This window comes from Aedes aegypti, chromosome 1, assembly GCF_002204515.2.
Source record: "Aedes aegypti strain LVP_AGWG chromosome 1, AaegL5.0 Primary Assembly, whole genome shotgun sequence".
Lineage (NCBI taxonomy): Eukaryota > Metazoa > Arthropoda > Insecta > Diptera > Culicidae > Aedes > Aedes aegypti.
The window spans coordinates 46,349,629-46,367,140 of record NC_035107.1 but is presented as its reverse complement, the minus strand read 5'-3'; the positions used below and the strand labels follow the sequence as shown (position 1 = coordinate 46,367,140).

Sequence of the window (17,512 nt, the reverse complement as noted above, 5' to 3'; positions counted from 1 at the left end):
GTATTTCTTAAGATTTTCTTAAGAAATTTCTTGAAAAACAGCTCTATAGAAATTTCTTAAGCAATATTTGAAGGAAATTAAAAAAAAAACTTAGATTAAATTTGAAGATTGCATGGATTTTTTTGACAAACTATTCAATAAATGCTTGGTAAAACTAGTTGTTTGAAGAATCCCTCAAGGAATTTTTGATTTCTGAGAGAAAACGTGAATGAATTCTTGAAGAAATCCACATGAAGAAACTTTTGCAGGGTTTCTTAAAAATAAAAAAATCTTTTGAGCTATTGTTTTCAAACACTCTGCACTAAACCATTATAAATTTCCTAAAAAGAAATTTTGTACGAATCTTTGGAAGATCTCCTAGAGTAACAACTGGAGGATTCGGTTAAAGGATTAGTGAAACAAAATCCTTAAGAAATTCTAGGATAGTTTTGGTAATCAAAGTAATACTTGAGGAAATTACTGTAGGTAGTAGTTTTGGAGTTCTCATGTACTTCCTGGATCAACATTTAAAGGATTTTTTCTAAGCATCCTTTGGAAAATCATTGGAAAAAAATTCGGGAGAATCGGTTGAGTAATTGCTAGAAGTATTTCTGATCCCTGATCCCTGTAGGAGACCCTGAAAGTATACTGAATCAATATGATAATTCCTAAAGCTTTTCTTCGGGGAATCTGAGACGAAATTCTTGAAGAGCCTGTTGAACACGTTATAGTCTCCGAAGGTTACTTGGAGCTTGTACGATTTCGCATCAGGATTCATTGCAAGCAGAATAAAGAAAAAAAAAACTTTAGACATCATTTTGGTTAAAATAGATAGTTCAGAGACCTTCTATTGAAAATAGAGATTTCTTAGAGACTCTTAGAGCATTAGAGACCAAATCTCTTAAAAGAAACTTAATATCAGTCCTGCCTTTGGGATTACTCATTGGATCAACTTTTGTAAATGAATGAAAAAAAAAATGAATATCCTTTATTTTTATATCTTTATTAAACAAATTTGACAAAAATAGGCCAAACTTACCAAAGAGGTTGTTCTTATTTCCTCATCTATTTGTAGATAACAAATGGATAAACACCAAACATTGTGCCAATTTGTGTAGTTTGTTTTTCTTTGCAAAGAAGTGACCCTAATCGCAAAAGTTTTCAGGAAAAACTGAAGATGCTTGACAAATGTTTCATCACGCAGAAACTCCATCAAATACCTTATCGTGTCTTACGACGTTGATCGAGTTTTAATGTATATTGAACAAATGATAAATTGTTTAATTTATTTTTCAACCTTTCTGCTGTCGAATCGTGGGTAGGACAATCCTTTGACTGTCCTACCCAGGTGTTTTCGTGCGTAGTACATGTCCTACCTGTCCTACCCACTTCCCGCGCCACTGTTTACAAGAACAATTTGAGTATTTCATAGTTTGCAAGATGTCCATCAAATACCTCTTTCTTATATGATGAAAAATAGCACATTTTACGATGTTGTTCTGAATGTTCATTTTTCTTAATTTTATTGCATGTTTGATACCATGATCGACGGAATCCATGAAAAATGAATGTATTTTGAGACACTCGTGCAATAATTACAAAGATGTCATATAACAAATCAGGCTGTCCGAAACTGGGGGACAGTAGGTGCTTAAACAAAATTGTAATTTGTCCATATTTAGTCCAATTATGGTACAAAATTCATTCATACTATCAAATTAGGATTATGTTCGAATATGCTTGCGTGATCGAGAGTATTTTTTCATATTCAAAATAATTACTAAATAGGATCAAAATTAAGGCAATACGTCAATTTTTTTGAAATTTTCAATCTTTTGTACTTTGTTAAAAAGGCATGCATATTTCAAGGATGTGTTATTCTACGCAAACATTAGTCTCCATAATAGCTTCCTTTACTACTAATACACCATCTTGATTGGACCAGGATTTCTCAATGTTTCGACTTTGTCCGGTATTGAGTGCTGTCCGGTACTGGGGGATCTCCCCCTAATTGTCTCAAAATTCCTTGTGTTTTAGCATTTTAATGATTTAATCACCTTTTAAAAGAAGTCAAGAATGTATAACACAACTTCACGTACAAACGCTCCATTTTTCCTACTGACATTTCGATCATATTTTTTACAGCGCATACCAGCATATAACATTTAACGAGGCAGTCTGTTTGGAAAATTTAAAAGCGAAGCATATACCAGGTAAATGCTTGCAGCATATGATACATATATGAACCCAGCATCTTCAATGTTTATTTGACCCTTGTTGTATTCTAATAGCTTAACGAGTGATGAGTATAGGAGTGTTTTTGAAATGTACGTGTAGCGCAGAAACTATAGCTTATATGAAATTTCTGATAGAATAACCTGTTCAATTTATTTCAGTGTAGGGTTGTGAGGGAGAATATGGGGTCGTGACGGACTTTGGTTTCAGGTTGGCCGATTGCGCTGCAGAATCGTTCTGTGGGTAGTTGGTTAACGCGCTCAGTCTAGCGCAGGGGTTTTCAGCCTTCTCGGCTTGCGGAGCACTTTTTGAAATAAAATTGTTGCGCGGAGCACCTGTTTTTCATCCCCACTCCGTTTGAAATCTAGATTTTTATATGCCTAAATCGACGCTATAATTCAACACTTTATGCTCAACTTACGGCCCGCAGCTTGATTTTGGGTGGGCCACCCTAGAGCTTAAAGGCCGCCTAGAGCTTAAAGATCTTCCTCATATCTGGCCATTGGTGCATTAGAAATTTGATGTTGTGACATCTTAATTTTAAATATTTTTTAATCCTCCAAGTTTAGCATTAGTTTTTAATCCTTCGAACGTTTAATTAAAATAAAAATTTTGATATAAAAAAAGACTTACGAGACTTACAAAAATACCTCCAATAACTTTTTTCACTATCAAATTTACAAAAAAATAACAAATGGTGTTGACAAAATGTTAAAGGCGAAACACAATCTCAATGTATACTGAAACAGATTTTTAAGGACACCTGGGCATGAATTTTTTACCCCTTGGTATACAATTTTATACAGGATTCTCACATGAATTTAACACAAAACTTGTGCAGGAATTTCAAAAATGATGAGCCAGATTGTCACATAATCCGGGGTTTGACCCTATTAAAAGTTCTTAGGGATCATTCAAATATAACTTCCAGCATCTGGGGGAGGGGGGGAGTCTACGCAAGTGTGACAGTACTTATATAAGGTATTAGAAAAAGCGTGACAGAGGGGAGAGGGGGGGTGTTCTAGAAATCCCTAAAAACGATGGATGTCATATTTGAATCGTCCCTTATACATTCTTTATTGAATTTATTACAGAATTCTGATATTCTAGAACAGAATTTTAAAGTGAGTACCCACCAAGACTCACTCTGACGAAATCCCAAGGACAATCTTCACATAATTCTGCGAAAGATTCTTACAAAATCTGGGACAGGAGTGAAGTCCCAGATGTTGTGAAACTGGGCAGGATTTTTAGAGAAGAAACTTAGAAACAAACAAAATTCAAGAATTCAAGGCAGGATTCTGATTAAATCTGGAGCAAAGTTCTCAAACAATATTCGGCAATATTAACAGAGAGGCAAATATCTATTTTTAATCTCATAGAAGAATGTATCACTTTTATTTTTACCGAATGCAATGCAACAATTTAGTCTCAATATAAGGCATGTTATAATTCCTACGAAGATCGTGAATTAAGATTAATGTGGGTAAATCTTTCATTATTTTAATTATTGAAAATTCATGTTTCTAATCTAAAACAGATTGGTTTTATTTGATTGAGCAAGCTTTTTGATTGTAACAATTAGGCATGTATATGGAACTATTTTTGGTTTTTCGTCAATATTTTTATAGTTCTGTAGAATTCTTATGATAAGCAAGTTTTCTGAATTGGGTTTTTAGTTTGAACTACTGAATGAATTTCTGTGGCAAAATAGTCCATCTTTAAGCTATTATTAACTTATTTGAATGGGTTGAGCACATGTTCAATACTCACGGAAATAGTCATAATATTGTTAAAAATAACCGAGGTACAAGAGAGTTTGATTATGATCGAGATTACGACACCATGGGTATGAGACTCTTTGAACCGTGCTTCGTCAAACAGTGGTCTGAAATGAAACTTCGATCGATTGGTCGCAATCAACGAATTACTAAACGATCAAATATTCTTTGTAATCGGTTGTGTTGTTTTTTACATTTGGTCGGCGTTAGGTCAGAGGGGACCAAGTACAAAACTTGGGAAAATTGGATTATTCTCTCATTAGATGCGAAATTACCTTACCTCCGTTTCACTTCGATCAGACTATAAGAATGCTGTAAACTGCGCGAGATATGTAACAAATTTACTTTGGATTATCAATAAAACTCGATAAAAGTGTGCAGTCAGAGTGGACCAAGTGCTTATTACCATATCAGCGAAAATGATCAGCGCGCTGAGGAATGCGAGGAAATGAAAAACATTTCTTGAAATTTGGCAGATTTCTCGACTTCGAATGATTCTTCTACTTATCAAAAAAAAAAAAAAAGAAATTTATAAATATTATTTAATTCGATGAATTTGGTTTTGATTTTTAACCATTTATCATATTTCGATGGGTGGTCAGAAAATGCAACAATTTCTGTGCAGACAGAGTGGACCATGTGTTGAAAAGCAATAAACTGATTGATTATTGCATTTTTTGAGTCAATTTCAGAGTCCGATAGAAGTCTATGGTAGTTCTATGGTGTATGTATGGAATGTGCTAGAACCCGCTTATTGGACCAGTATATTTTGGTCGGTACTCAAGATTTTCACTTGGTCCACTCTGACTAAACACATTTTTGAATATTTCTGGCCATCAATACTCTGACCCTGCAAATCCTTAATTTTCAAGCTATCGTAATGCCACTGATTTCAGTATTGACGATATGGATTCTTAAGGTGATTATAGAACGAAGCCACACCTTAAATTTTCAAGAGCACAAGACTTGAGAACCAAACAGCGCTCCGTGTTGAAAATTTATCCCATTGGTCACAACCAGCAAGCAAGCAATTTGATTGATTTTCAACGCGAACTGTTGTCAGATTCTCCAGTCTTGTGCTGTTGAAAATTCAAAGTTTGGCTTCGTTTTATAATCACATTAAAGAATTTACGGTACTGGTGTCGAAGGGTCTTGTTAATCTGTTTTTCTTAGAGATATGCACCCAGCTTGACCATGCAAGCATTGAATGATTGTTATTTTCCTAGAAATTGTTCAATCAGAGTGAACCAACTCACTGAACGGTGGTCTTTAGTTCAGTCAGAGTGGACCAAGTGCACATATTCCATCAGAAAATCGTTCTATCAGAGGTTTGGATTATGATTTTTTATGATTATCGCTTTACATCATATTGTTTGAAAGTAACACAAAGATGTGTAGAAATATTGAACCAAATTTTAAACGAGTTCAAAAATTACAGAGCTTTAGACTTTAAACCCATTTTTCTCAAAATATGAAAAATGTCACTTGGTCCACTCTGACTTAACGCCGACCATTTGTACTTCTAAAAATTCTAGGAATGGCTTTGTTTGGTATTATCAAAATAATATCAAACAAAAAGTCAATATATTTTAAAGCATTGGTACAGATTTTCAAATTTGTCGCGGAGCACCTACTAAGGCTTCGCGGAGCACCAAGTGCTCCGCGGAGCACGATCTGAAAACCGCTGGTCTAGCGTATTGGGAGTCGTGGGATCGAAGCCCACCAAAGCGATTCTATTATTTTTCACAATTTTACATCTCAATTTGTCCAAATTGACTTTTGTTTCTACGACCTTCAGGTATTTTCAAAACACCGTCGGCTTGTAATAGACGTAATAGACATGACAACCCTAGTTGAGCTCTAGGTATAGCCATCTTTACAAGATATCTTAGAGTAAGGACTTGAGAAGTCGATGGAGGAATTGTTGGGAAATATCCCACAATTCCTGTGATAGTTGCAGCCTTTTGAAACCAGAAGATAGGAATACTCATAATTCTTTTAGAAAATCCAGCTAGACATTTGTCTATCGATATTTCTGAAGTTTTTTACGAATCACGACAAATACTATTCGTGCCATTATAACAAGTATTACTGTAGGCATTTTTTCTATGTTGTTGTCCAAGAATTTTATCAGAAACTGATTCAGTTATTTGCTCAGTATTTCATTAGGGTATATCCTTGAAAATTTTTTAAGAAACATAACTGATTTATTCTTTAGAGGACTTCTTAAGGAACTCCTGCATGAATTTCATTCAAGATTGCTTCAAGAATTTGATTTTTTAACGATAATATACCAGTTAGTTAGTTAGCAGAGTTAGGAGCTGCGCAGAGTTAGGGGCCCTCACGGTACTCCAACATAAATTTCTTTCGGAATTTCTCCACAGATTCTTTTATAAATTTCTCAAGAAAATTAAAAGTCTTCCATGAGTTTATCTAGTTATATTTCCTTCGACCAGGATTTCGTTCAAGAGTCCCGTTTAAGACATCTTAAGAAACTCATCTGGAAATTAAAAAAAAATCTTTTAGCAATAAAACATACGATAAAGAAGGCTTCAGTTTTCTCCAAAAAAAAAATTGGATGCGGCCACACGTCCCATTGGGTGTTCTTTCTTTAAAAAAAATCCTATAAAAATTACACCTACTAGAAATCGCTCTATGAAACCTGACAAGAGCTCTAGCGATGCGTTTTAAGTTGTACATCCGATAATTTTGACCAGATTCATCCAGGCATGGTTAACGAGACTTACTCCAGCGATTCAGGCACAGTTTATTTCAGAAGCTTCTTAGCGATTTTATCAGAATATTTTGTTCCAATAAATTGGAATGCATCGATATTAGCAGATTAGCTGAAGATTTCCGTTTAGGACATCTTCAAGAATTCAAGTAATTTCTACAGAGATGTCTCCATATATTTCTTCGGGTTTCCTCGAAACGATTTTTTTAAGATTTCAAGCAAGCATTAATTTAAGGATGGTAAAGCTATCCTTAAATTAATGCTTGCTTGAAATCCATTAGCACTAAAAATAAGCCCTTAATCAGCATCATAAATGCGTACATGCATTATAATAGCATCACAAATGCTTACACACCTTATAACAGCACTTCCGCTGCATAGAAACCCTATTACAGCATCATTAATGCTTCTAAGCCTGATGCATACGGGCATTAAATAAGCACTATATTGGCTCTATATTCGCATACAGGGCCTGTTTAAATGCCATCCAGTGTTTTGACAGATATACCACGTGCTTTGTGTTTACATATACTGGTGAGAGGGAGTCAAACAGAAGTCTTCTCACTACTACAATTGCAGGTTTTATGACGGGGAAAAGTGGTGGTTTAAATTGGTCACTTTTCTTTCCAATACTATTCATCTTATGTGGGCGAAGGAGCAAAGAAGCAGAACTTCAACAACTCAACAATACAGATGTCGCAGGTTCGAGACGCAAAATAAGGAATTTCATCATCATAAAACAATGATCAATATGTGGCAATTTCAAGTCCTCAAAAGGATGAAAACCACCAAAATGAATAAGTCTGATACGGAGAAGTACTATCTCAATCATTTTATTACATTTTGCATACTATTCGAGGTTTCCGTTTTCATTCATTTATTTATTTACCTCGTGTACCAGCTGCTTGGCCGCATACGCGAAAGCTCTCTGGCTGCGTACGCGAAAGCACAAAATATTCGCCCGAAAAACCTGGCGAAAACAACTGACGTTTCTCACGTGGTCTTATATCAGCACTAGTGATGTCGAGAAGCACGGTTATATCTTCGCATTATAATGGCACGCTATTTCGCCTTTTCTGGCATTATAATAGCATTATATGCGTATATAAAACTGACAAGCATCAAATGATTACCCTATATGCGCATATAATGCTGTTACCGTGCCGCATTATCGTGCTTACTGGTTACTTGGGTAGTGCGTCTCCCAAGTAACCAGTAAGCACGATAATGCGGCACGGTAACAGCATTATATGCGCATATAGGGTAATCATTTGATGCTTGTCAGTTTTATATACGCATATAATGCTATTATAATGCCAGAAAAGGCGAGCTTGGTAATTATTTAATTTGTTTCTTTTTTTATTTTTTATGGTTGAAATTCGTTGTCTTAAATTCTGGGCTTAATTTTAAGCACTGTCGATTGCAGTTTCAAGTAACATTTAAAATAGTTCTACGCATATACTGCCCATAAACGCATAATTGTCCCATGTGAATAGGAAATCCAGCAAACATGGGACTGACATGCATTTATGGGCAGTATATCTGACTTGAGGAGATTGGTTTGAGGTTCATTGTGAATAAAAAACAAGTTATAAATTCAAGATCAATATAATTGTGATTACAACAACTACGTTTTTAGCATGAATTCGTTCAACATTCAATAAATGAAGCCTGAACAAAACTCATTGTCAAAAGGCTAAATTTATAAACATAATTTCACTTAATCATATGCTTATACTCTTGAATCCTTGACAAATTACCAACGCTAGTTCGTAGTATACACAAAATACTTGATAGGACTATGGAAAAAGGAAGGCTTTTAACAAAATCTTGAACAGGATGTTTAAAAGAATTCAGGACGCGACTTTCACGGAGAACATGGGCACGATTCTCACAGAATGTTCAACTGGGTTCCATAGACTTCTAGTCAGAATTTTCAACGAATTTAAGTCATAATATCTAGCGTAACATTTGAAAAGGGCCGAACTGCAAAATGTAAACAAACTTGATTATTCATTATTCGTATCATTTTTTACGTAAATTACTCCTACATACTCTTACGGGCATGCAAAATGCATTATTAATGGTAATTTTATTCAAATTTAAAAGGGCCTATCTGAAAATGATAAAACTAAGAGGGCCTAACTGGTCATAAAAGGGCCTAACTGAAAATTTCCATCAAAATCAGATTGGCCCTTCCGTGCATTTTTAATTTTCCTCCATATTTTTCAATATTTAGCCATTGTATAGTGTTTTTCTCACATAATGGAACCTAGTGACATATCAGCATAACGTAAAAATTGAGAAATGCTCGATTGAAGATTCTGTAACATATTGATTGTTACTATTTTAAACTCATTGCTATCTAATAGTTTTAAACTTTTGTTCGACATTCATAGTCTATTACTGGGCCACGTAACGTTTTAAATCTAACATAACATAAAAACTTGTAAAAAATGTTAAATTCAAACATCATCGGCAGATAGGCCCTTTTAGGAGTCTTCAAACCAGTTAGGCCCTTTCAATTAGGCCCTTTTATTGAACATGGTTTCAGTTAGGCCCCTCCAGTTAGGCCCTTTTATTTAACATAGTTCCAGTTAGGCCCTTTTGGAATTTGTTAATTTTATTGTTTATTGAACAGATTTTCAAAGTTTTAGAACAAAATCAATCGATTATGTGAGAAAATCAACATTGAATATTAAAAATTCTTTATTGAAGATTCAGTACTATATCGATTATTCATATTTCAACCCCTTTCTCCTATTTACTAGTTTTATGTTTGTGTTCGACATTCATAATAGTCTACTAGGTGGCCCATAACGTTTTAAATCTTAAATAACAAAACAACTCGTGAAAATGGTTGAATTCAAACATCATCGGCAGATAGGCCCTTTTGCGAGTCTGCAAACCAGTTAGGCCCTTTCAGTTAGGCCCTTTGATTGAACATGGTTTCAGTTAGGCCCCTCCAGTTAGGCCCTTTTATTAAACTTAGTTCCAGTTAGGCCCTTTTGGAATTCGTTAATTTTATTGTTTATTGAAGTGATTTTCAAAGTTTTAGATCAAAATCAATCGATAAGGTATGTGAGAAAATCAACATTGATTATTAAAAATTCTTTATTGAAGATTCAGTACTATATTGATTCCTATTTCAAGCCCATTCTCTTTTTTACTAGTTTTATCATAATCTTAATGCGAAGTTAGTTGAAAAACTAATTTTTTATCCTGAAAAAAAAATCAATTACATTAAAAAATTTGAATAATTTTTATTTGTTATTTTTTATTTGTTGCCTCTAGTTGTGGATCGAGTTCCAAAAGTCGCGATTTTCACAAAAATAAATTCGTTTGTTTTTGTTACAGCCCTGCAAGAATTCTTCTTATATACTTCTTCTTGGCATTACGTCCTCACTGGGACAGAGCCTGCTTCTAAGCTTTGTGTTCAATGAGTACTTCCACAGTTATTAACTGAGAGCTTTCTTTGACAAGTTGCCATTTTCGCATTCGTATATCGTGTGACAAGTACGAAGGTACTCTAGGAAAGTAAAGGAAATTTCCATTACGAAAAAACCTGGACCGACCGGGAATGGAACTCAGATACCTTCAGAATGGCTTTGCTTTGTAGCCGCGGACTTAAACTGCTCGGCTAAGGAAGGCCCTCAAGTATAAAACAAGTAAAAAAGTGAATGGGTTTGAAATAGATATAATCAATAAGGTACTGAACCTTCAACCGAGAATATCCAACATTTAGCTATTAAATTGTTTTTCCCTCGCTTTATTTTATTTAAGAACTATGAAAATCACTTCAATAATCAATAAAATCAACAAATTCCAAAAGGGCCTAACTGGATCTATGTTTAATAAGAGGGCCTAACTGGAGGGGCCTAACTGAAACCATGTCTAATCGAAGGGCCTAACTGAAAGGGCCTAACTGGTTTGAAGATTCATTAAAGGGCCTAACTGCTGATGATATTTGAATGCAACCATTTTCACGAGTCGTTATGCTATTTGAGATTACTAACGTTCTGGGCCACGTAATAAACCATAATGAGTGTCTAAGGGTTCATTCAAATATTACGTAACGCAAAATTTTCTAATTTTAGACCCCCTCCCTTCCCCACGTAACAGCTTTTGTATGAAAAATTTTAATTTTTTGTATGGACCGTAACACTACGTAAGACCCCCTCCCTCCCCCTGTTGCGTTACGTAATATTTGAACAATCCCTAACACAAGTATAAAACTAGTAAAAAAAGTGAATGGGTTTGAAATATCAATAATCAATATGTTGCTGATTTTGTATAGAATAGGTTCTAATATTTAGCTTGTATGATATTGTGTTGTTTTCTCACATAATCATTAAATGTTGTCGAAGAATTATGCAAATCACTTCAATAATCAATAAAATAAGCAAATTCAAAAAGGGCCTAACTGGTTTGAAAATTCGTAAAAGGGCCTATCTGCGGATGATGTTTGAGTTGAACTATTTTTACAAGTTGTTGTGCTATTTGAAATTCAAATCGTTGTGAGCCACGTAATAGACCATTATAAGTGTCGAACACAAGGGGTTATCCGAAAATGACGTCCATAAATTGGGGCCTCCTCCAATGGGGGGATGTACGAAAATGTGACAGTGCATGGATTGGGTATTAGAAAAAGCGTGACAGAGGTGGTAGAAGGGTTCTAGAAATCCCGAAAAACGATGGACGTCATTTTTGGATCTTCCCCAAGTATGAAACTAATAAAAATCGAATGGGTTTGAAATAGGAATAATCAATATGGTACTGAATCTTCAACCGAAAATTTCCAATATTTAGCTATTATATAGTGTTTTTTTTCACATAATCGCTAAATTTTGTTCAAGATTTATGCAAACCAATTCAAAAATCAATAAAATTAGCAAATTATGAAAGGGCCTAACTGAAACCATGTTCAATCAAAGGGCCTAACTGAAAAGGCCTAACTGGTTTGAAGATTCATAATAGGGCCTATCTGCCGATGATGTTTGAATTCAACAATTTTTACGAGTTGTTGTGTTATTTGAGATTAGAAACATAATGGGCCACGCAACAGACTTTAATGGGTGTCGAACACAGGTATGAAACTAGTAAAAATGCGAATGGGTTTAAAATAGGAATTATAAATATGGTACGGAATCTTCAATTGAGAATTTCTCAATGTTTACGTTTTGCAGATAGGCCCTTTTCAAATGTTACGCTAGATATTCTTAAATGCTGGGCAAAGTTACAGCATAGGGGACGGACCTGGTGTAGTGGTTAGAACAATCGCCTCTCACGCCGAGGACCTGGGATCGAATCCTATCCCCGACATAGTCACTAAAAATTTCAGTGACGACTCCCTTCGGAAGGGAAGTAAAGCCGTTGGTCCCGAGATGAACTAGCCCAGGGCTAAAAAACTCGTTAATAAAGATAGAAAAAAAAAGTTACAGCATAGTCTTTTAAAAGATTTGCATAGAATTTTAAACGAAATAATAGAATTTTGAGCAGGTTTTTTTTCGAAATACTGCCCAAGTTATATTAGTAGCAGAACAATAGCTTATCAAACAGAAATAACAGCATAACTCCTCAACAAGGCGTCGATGGGCGCGTGGTGGACGCACGGGCCTATCTATCGTAAGGTTCGAAGTTCGAAAAGAATAAAAATATATTAAGTCATGAATCGAATGAGTAAAGTAACTTAGAAAGAAGAAGTAACTTGTCACCGAGAAAAGCCAATATATAATATTAAATAACTTAGAAAAAGTCTAATAGATAATTGCTTAACCTTCCACTTATTTTCAATAAGGGACTTTTACACCCCACTTTTACGGTGCATGAACTCCGGTACACAAACTCGTGACAGAATTTGTAGCAAAAATTCTGTTCATGAGGAACTTACTGGCGAAAATTCATTGAAGATTTTGAAGTAAAGATGCAAAACGAATTAATTGAAACATTTTTTAATAAATCATGGTAAACTCGAGGAAAAATGTTTGGTTAGACAAAATTGTGGCGACAATCGTGAATGATTTTCAGAATATCCACCAAAAAAAAATCTTTACAGAATTCAAAGTTTAAAAACAAACGAAAAGTAAAACTCATGCTGAATTTGTGGCAGAATTTCTGTAAAATTAAACTTTCTTCCAAATATACAATAACTCCAGAACAAAAATAATTATTGACGAACTCGAGACAAACCGAATGTCGTGCATAAAGAATTAGAATATGAGTCCATGCGTACTTCAAATATTTAAATTCCTACTGAACGTTTCAATGAATAAATTTTTAAAAATAATCATATCACTCAGTGGTAACTCGTAACCTCACGTTTTATCTGATGTACGACCCTGAAATTGACTAATTTTGCATACTTAGATTATAAACGATGGAAATCACATATTTGTTGCTGAAATTCATGAACAGATGGATTTGACGTTAGGGAATAGCCACTGCTATCCCTATTGATTATTTATTACACAGCGTAAAAAAAATGACATTTTTGCGTGTCTCAAGAATCAAATTATGTGTCACTAGTAAATTTGGGGCTGCTGAATCTGATGCCGTTTTCAGAAATGTTCCAGCACGTCACAATTTTTAGCTACAGGTCGCCAAAGCTGCATAAAACACTGGTTTTATTGATGTTTACATAGAAATTAAACAATGATTCATCATAAATTTTTGGGATCTAATCCACCAAGCATGCAAAATAGGACTTCAACTTTCGTTTTAGATATATTTTGGTTGAAATTGCACGGTCAAATTTAGATTAAATCTATTTTTTCAACATACTTGCAGTCTCCATACAAAATTCTTTGTTTCTCTTATATGGCAAAATACAATACTTTTCCAAACCAACAAAAATAACGTTTGAGCATCGGAAGTATTATGAACTTTGTTTATAAGTATTGTTATACACATAAAGTTTGAGTTCTGATGCAAACTAGGCAAATAAATTGCCATACAAGCTGGACAACTTGCATGCAAGTTAGCTGAAATAGTCAAATTTAGCATTTTCAACAGTCAATATCTCAATAACTAGACGTGCTATGATATTTCTGAAAATGGCAATGAATTCAGCAATCCGTAATTAAGTTAATAGCGGTATTTTGGTGCTTGAGACAAAACCGTGTTCCGCAGTGTTATCGTTCAAAAAAGTGGGACATTCATTATAACAACGTGTTTTTTGTGTAGAAACAGTTGACCAAAGTCGTGTGAAAAGCAGTGTATTGTTTATTTGTTAGAATTTCTAATGTAATTTCTGAAATGATTTCCAGCAAAATAAGTATGTACTCACTTTTGAAGTCCTGGACGAGTTTCTGACAAACTCTTTGAATTTTTCTTGTTGTTATTCCTAGCCGACTCTGGCTTGTCTCCCGGGGGAGTTTTGATGATGTTCTTTATGAAAGCTATTTTAGGATTTCTTCTAAATATTAACTTGAATTTTTCCAGAAAGTTAGCCGGGTGTCCCTATTTTTCTTGAATCATGAATCTTGATACTTCGATTCGAAATCACACAGTTGTCTTTATAATAACAAATATCTGTTTCTTTCTGTTTTTATTTGAAAAGCTGACTTAAATTTCACGAAATAAGTGACTTTAGTGACCATTTTCCTGAAAAAAGTGACTTTAGTGACTTTTGGTTGGAAATAGTGACTTTTAAGTGACCAGATCGAAAAAAGTGACCAAGTCACTAAAAAGTGACTTGCTACCAGCCCTGCTATGGTGTTTCTAAACTCGCCACCCTACATAAAAAAAATATTGTATACAATAGGAGGCAATTTCAGGAATCGAATCCAACTTATCGTAGTATCAGCTGGTGTGTAAGATTTAATGAACTTTTGGAGAATCCTTGGAAATTTTACTGAAGGAGTTACTCGACAAATTGTTTGGAAAAACCAAAGACAAAAACTGCAGGAGTAATCCTTGAGTGTAATTCTGCAGAAAATCTTAGAGAATTTTGTGTAGGAACTACAAGACGAAAATATCGAAGAATTTTTGTAAGACTATATATTTCCTAGAATATTCAATATGTTTCCTCAAATATTCCCTGAAAATGTTTTGAGCAATTCCTGAGAGTAAATGTGGATAAATTCTTGAAGAAATCCATATAAAAACGCATGGAAGGATAACTGGAAAAATGTCGTAGGAAATCTTGTAGATCTCTCTGGAAAAATCCATAAACGAATTAACTCAAAAGCTCTAGAATGAACCTTTGTAGATTATCCTGTAAGAATCTTTGTAAGATTCCCTGAAGTAACAACTGGGGAAATTGGTCCAAGAATTAGTCAGAAAATATCTGGAGGATATCCTGAGATAATTTAGGGGATTTTTTTTACAGTGATCCTTGTGGAATATATTGAAAGTAGAAGCGAAAAGAGAATCCCTAAAAATACTTTGAAACACCGATAGAAGAATTGGAGGAGAATTTTTTAGGAGTCTTCGGAAGTATGCCAGAAGTACTCCCTAGCAGAATTCCTGAAGCTTTTCCTTGTAAAATTTCACAAGAAATTCATGAAAAACCTGTGAAATAGTCGCGCATTAGTCTCTGAAGGTTACCGCAGGGCTGGTAATCGTAGATAAATTTTCAAAGGAATTTAAATGGAAATAACTGTCAGAAAATTAGTATACTCATTCTTGTAGGGTATTTGTTTCGGTAAAATCCCTAAACGAATTTCTTCAATAGCTTAGGAATAAACCTTTGTGGATTGATTGTGGAAAAAAACTGTATAAACCAGTTGGAAAGATAATTGAAGGAAATCCGGGGATAGTGTCTGAAAAATTGTTCAGAGTAATTCCTGTGGATATTACTGGATGAATAGTATACGAATGCTCAAAGCTTTCCTGGTAATATTTCAATGAATATTTGAAAAATTGCTGAGCGAATATACAGAGAAATTTCTGAAGGGACCCCTGGTGGAGTTTCTGAAAGAATCATTGGAAGAAATGTTTCTTCTAGGGATCTAAGATGAAGTTCCTGAGTCTCCTGGAACTAGTCTCGTAATAGCTCCAGGAGCTTCCTCTGTAGTCTCTAGAATTTGTAATCACGATTCAGTTATTTCAGAGACTACTTTGGTTAAAATAGAGACTTTAGAGATCTTCCATTGAACAATTGCGCCTTTTTAGAAACCTCATTAAATAGTGACCAAGTCTCTAAAAAAACATGTTATCAGCTTCGAGAGCAGATCGACTTATTGATTCATAACTTCTGCAAGATACTCACGTGGAAATCCCTTCTCCAGCAGCCGCTCCACCCCCTTCAGGTGCGACAGGAACACATTGGTGTCCATCACTAGGAACACGAACCTCCTATACTCAATCCGATCGAACAGGTGCGTCCCATACTCGGGAATGGTGGTGTCCAGCACCCGCTCGCTACCGGCCATCATCAACCCGTCTTTCGGAAGCTGCCGCACAGCAACCACCTCTCGCAGGGCCACCTCCTCCGGGATGTCTTCCCATTCCATGGCTTCCGGGGACTGGTCATCCTGAGCACTCAGATCGACCATTTCGGCGTCCTCGTTCAGAAGGACGGTTTGCTGGGCTACTTCCTGGGCGAGTTTTTCGCGGATTCCGGCCAGGCGCTCGTTGGCCGGGGATTTCACGGAACGGGGCGTGTCCTGCTCGGAGCGGACGAGGGCCTGGAACTTCGGTGTGGAAGTTATCAGTTTAGGAGCCTGGGATGGCTTGAATGGAGGCGTGGCAATTGTGGTAATAGTCGATTCTTTTGGAACCGGTTGGCCCTCAATAGCTTCGAGCAATTTTTGAGCATATGATAACTTGGGAGTTGAATCTGAAACAGATTCTACTTGAGGTACATTTGTTAACAGGTCAGTCTTAGGAGAAGCTGAGCCACTTGGTCGCAATTCGTCCAATTTTTGAATATCCACAAAAATTGATGATGGAACAGGTTCTTGCTTTGCTTTCTTGGGTATTTTGAAAGACTTCAGTTCGGTACTAGCTTCCGTAACTGGAAGTGGCTTAACATCCTTCAGGAGCTCACTTGCTTTCGGTACCTTTGAAGCTTCCTGCTTCAGATCCTTCTGTATTCTCTTAGTTCCAGTTCTCGGAGGTGTCTTCTTCGCTATCGCCTTACTCTTGGAGCTAACTTCACTTGATTTAGACTTCTTGGACGGAGATTCATCAGATCCGGTCCGTTTCCGCTTCGACTTGGAAGGTGATCTCTCGTCCTTCATCGGAGATTTACCAGTTACTCTCTTCCGGGGACTTTCCGGAGTTCTAGTTTCCTTCTTATACTTCACCTTCTCACTCTCAGCTTTCCTCTCCGCCTCCAGCTGTTTCTGCAGTTTATCCAGCCGCTCCTTGGCCAGATTCTTCCGCTTGAATTGGGTATCATTCTTTAGCTGGACGACCTTTTCCGATTTGCCACTAGATCCCTTTGCCGGGGACTTCCCCACATTCCGGATGATGTCCTTCTCCTTCTCGAGGGCCCTCGTTTTGCCCGGATGCTCCCACAGGCTTTCCTTGGTCGCTACGTTAAAATAGTAGAACTTGCCCGGATGCTTCTTAGAGGCCACTTTGGCCCAGTGCTTAGGTAGCTGATCCCCGTCGTCCGCATCGTTGTTGTTGACCGACTCCCTACTTTTAACACGTTTCGACGATTGCTCACTTTTGGCGCTGGTCGCGTCCTCGGAGGACATTCCTTGGACATGAAAATTACTCACGATAATCGGGAAAAACTGGAAAAACTGGAAGCGCGCGCGTCGCGTGATATCACTACTTTGTGATTGTTTTGCTTTTGTTTGCGTGTTTTTGTTATCCAACACTGCACGAT

The 17,512-nt window shown here is 36.0% G+C and overlaps 1 protein-coding gene across 1 annotated transcript in view; it reads right to left on the bottom strand.

Annotated features, from left to right (window-relative positions):
* The window catches only part of LOC5569201 (muscle M-line assembly protein unc-89), a 29,560-nt gene extending 12,049 nt beyond the window's left edge, over positions 1–17,511 (bottom strand). The window contains exon 1 of the mRNA XM_021838521.1: positions 15,941–17,511. Within this exon, the coding sequence (XP_021694213.1) occupies positions 15,941–17,378 (1,438 nt within the window). The 5' untranslated portion in view covers positions 17,379–17,511. The remainder of the gene's footprint in view (positions 1–15,940) is intronic.
* Between the last annotated feature and the right edge of the window lies 1 nt (position 17,512).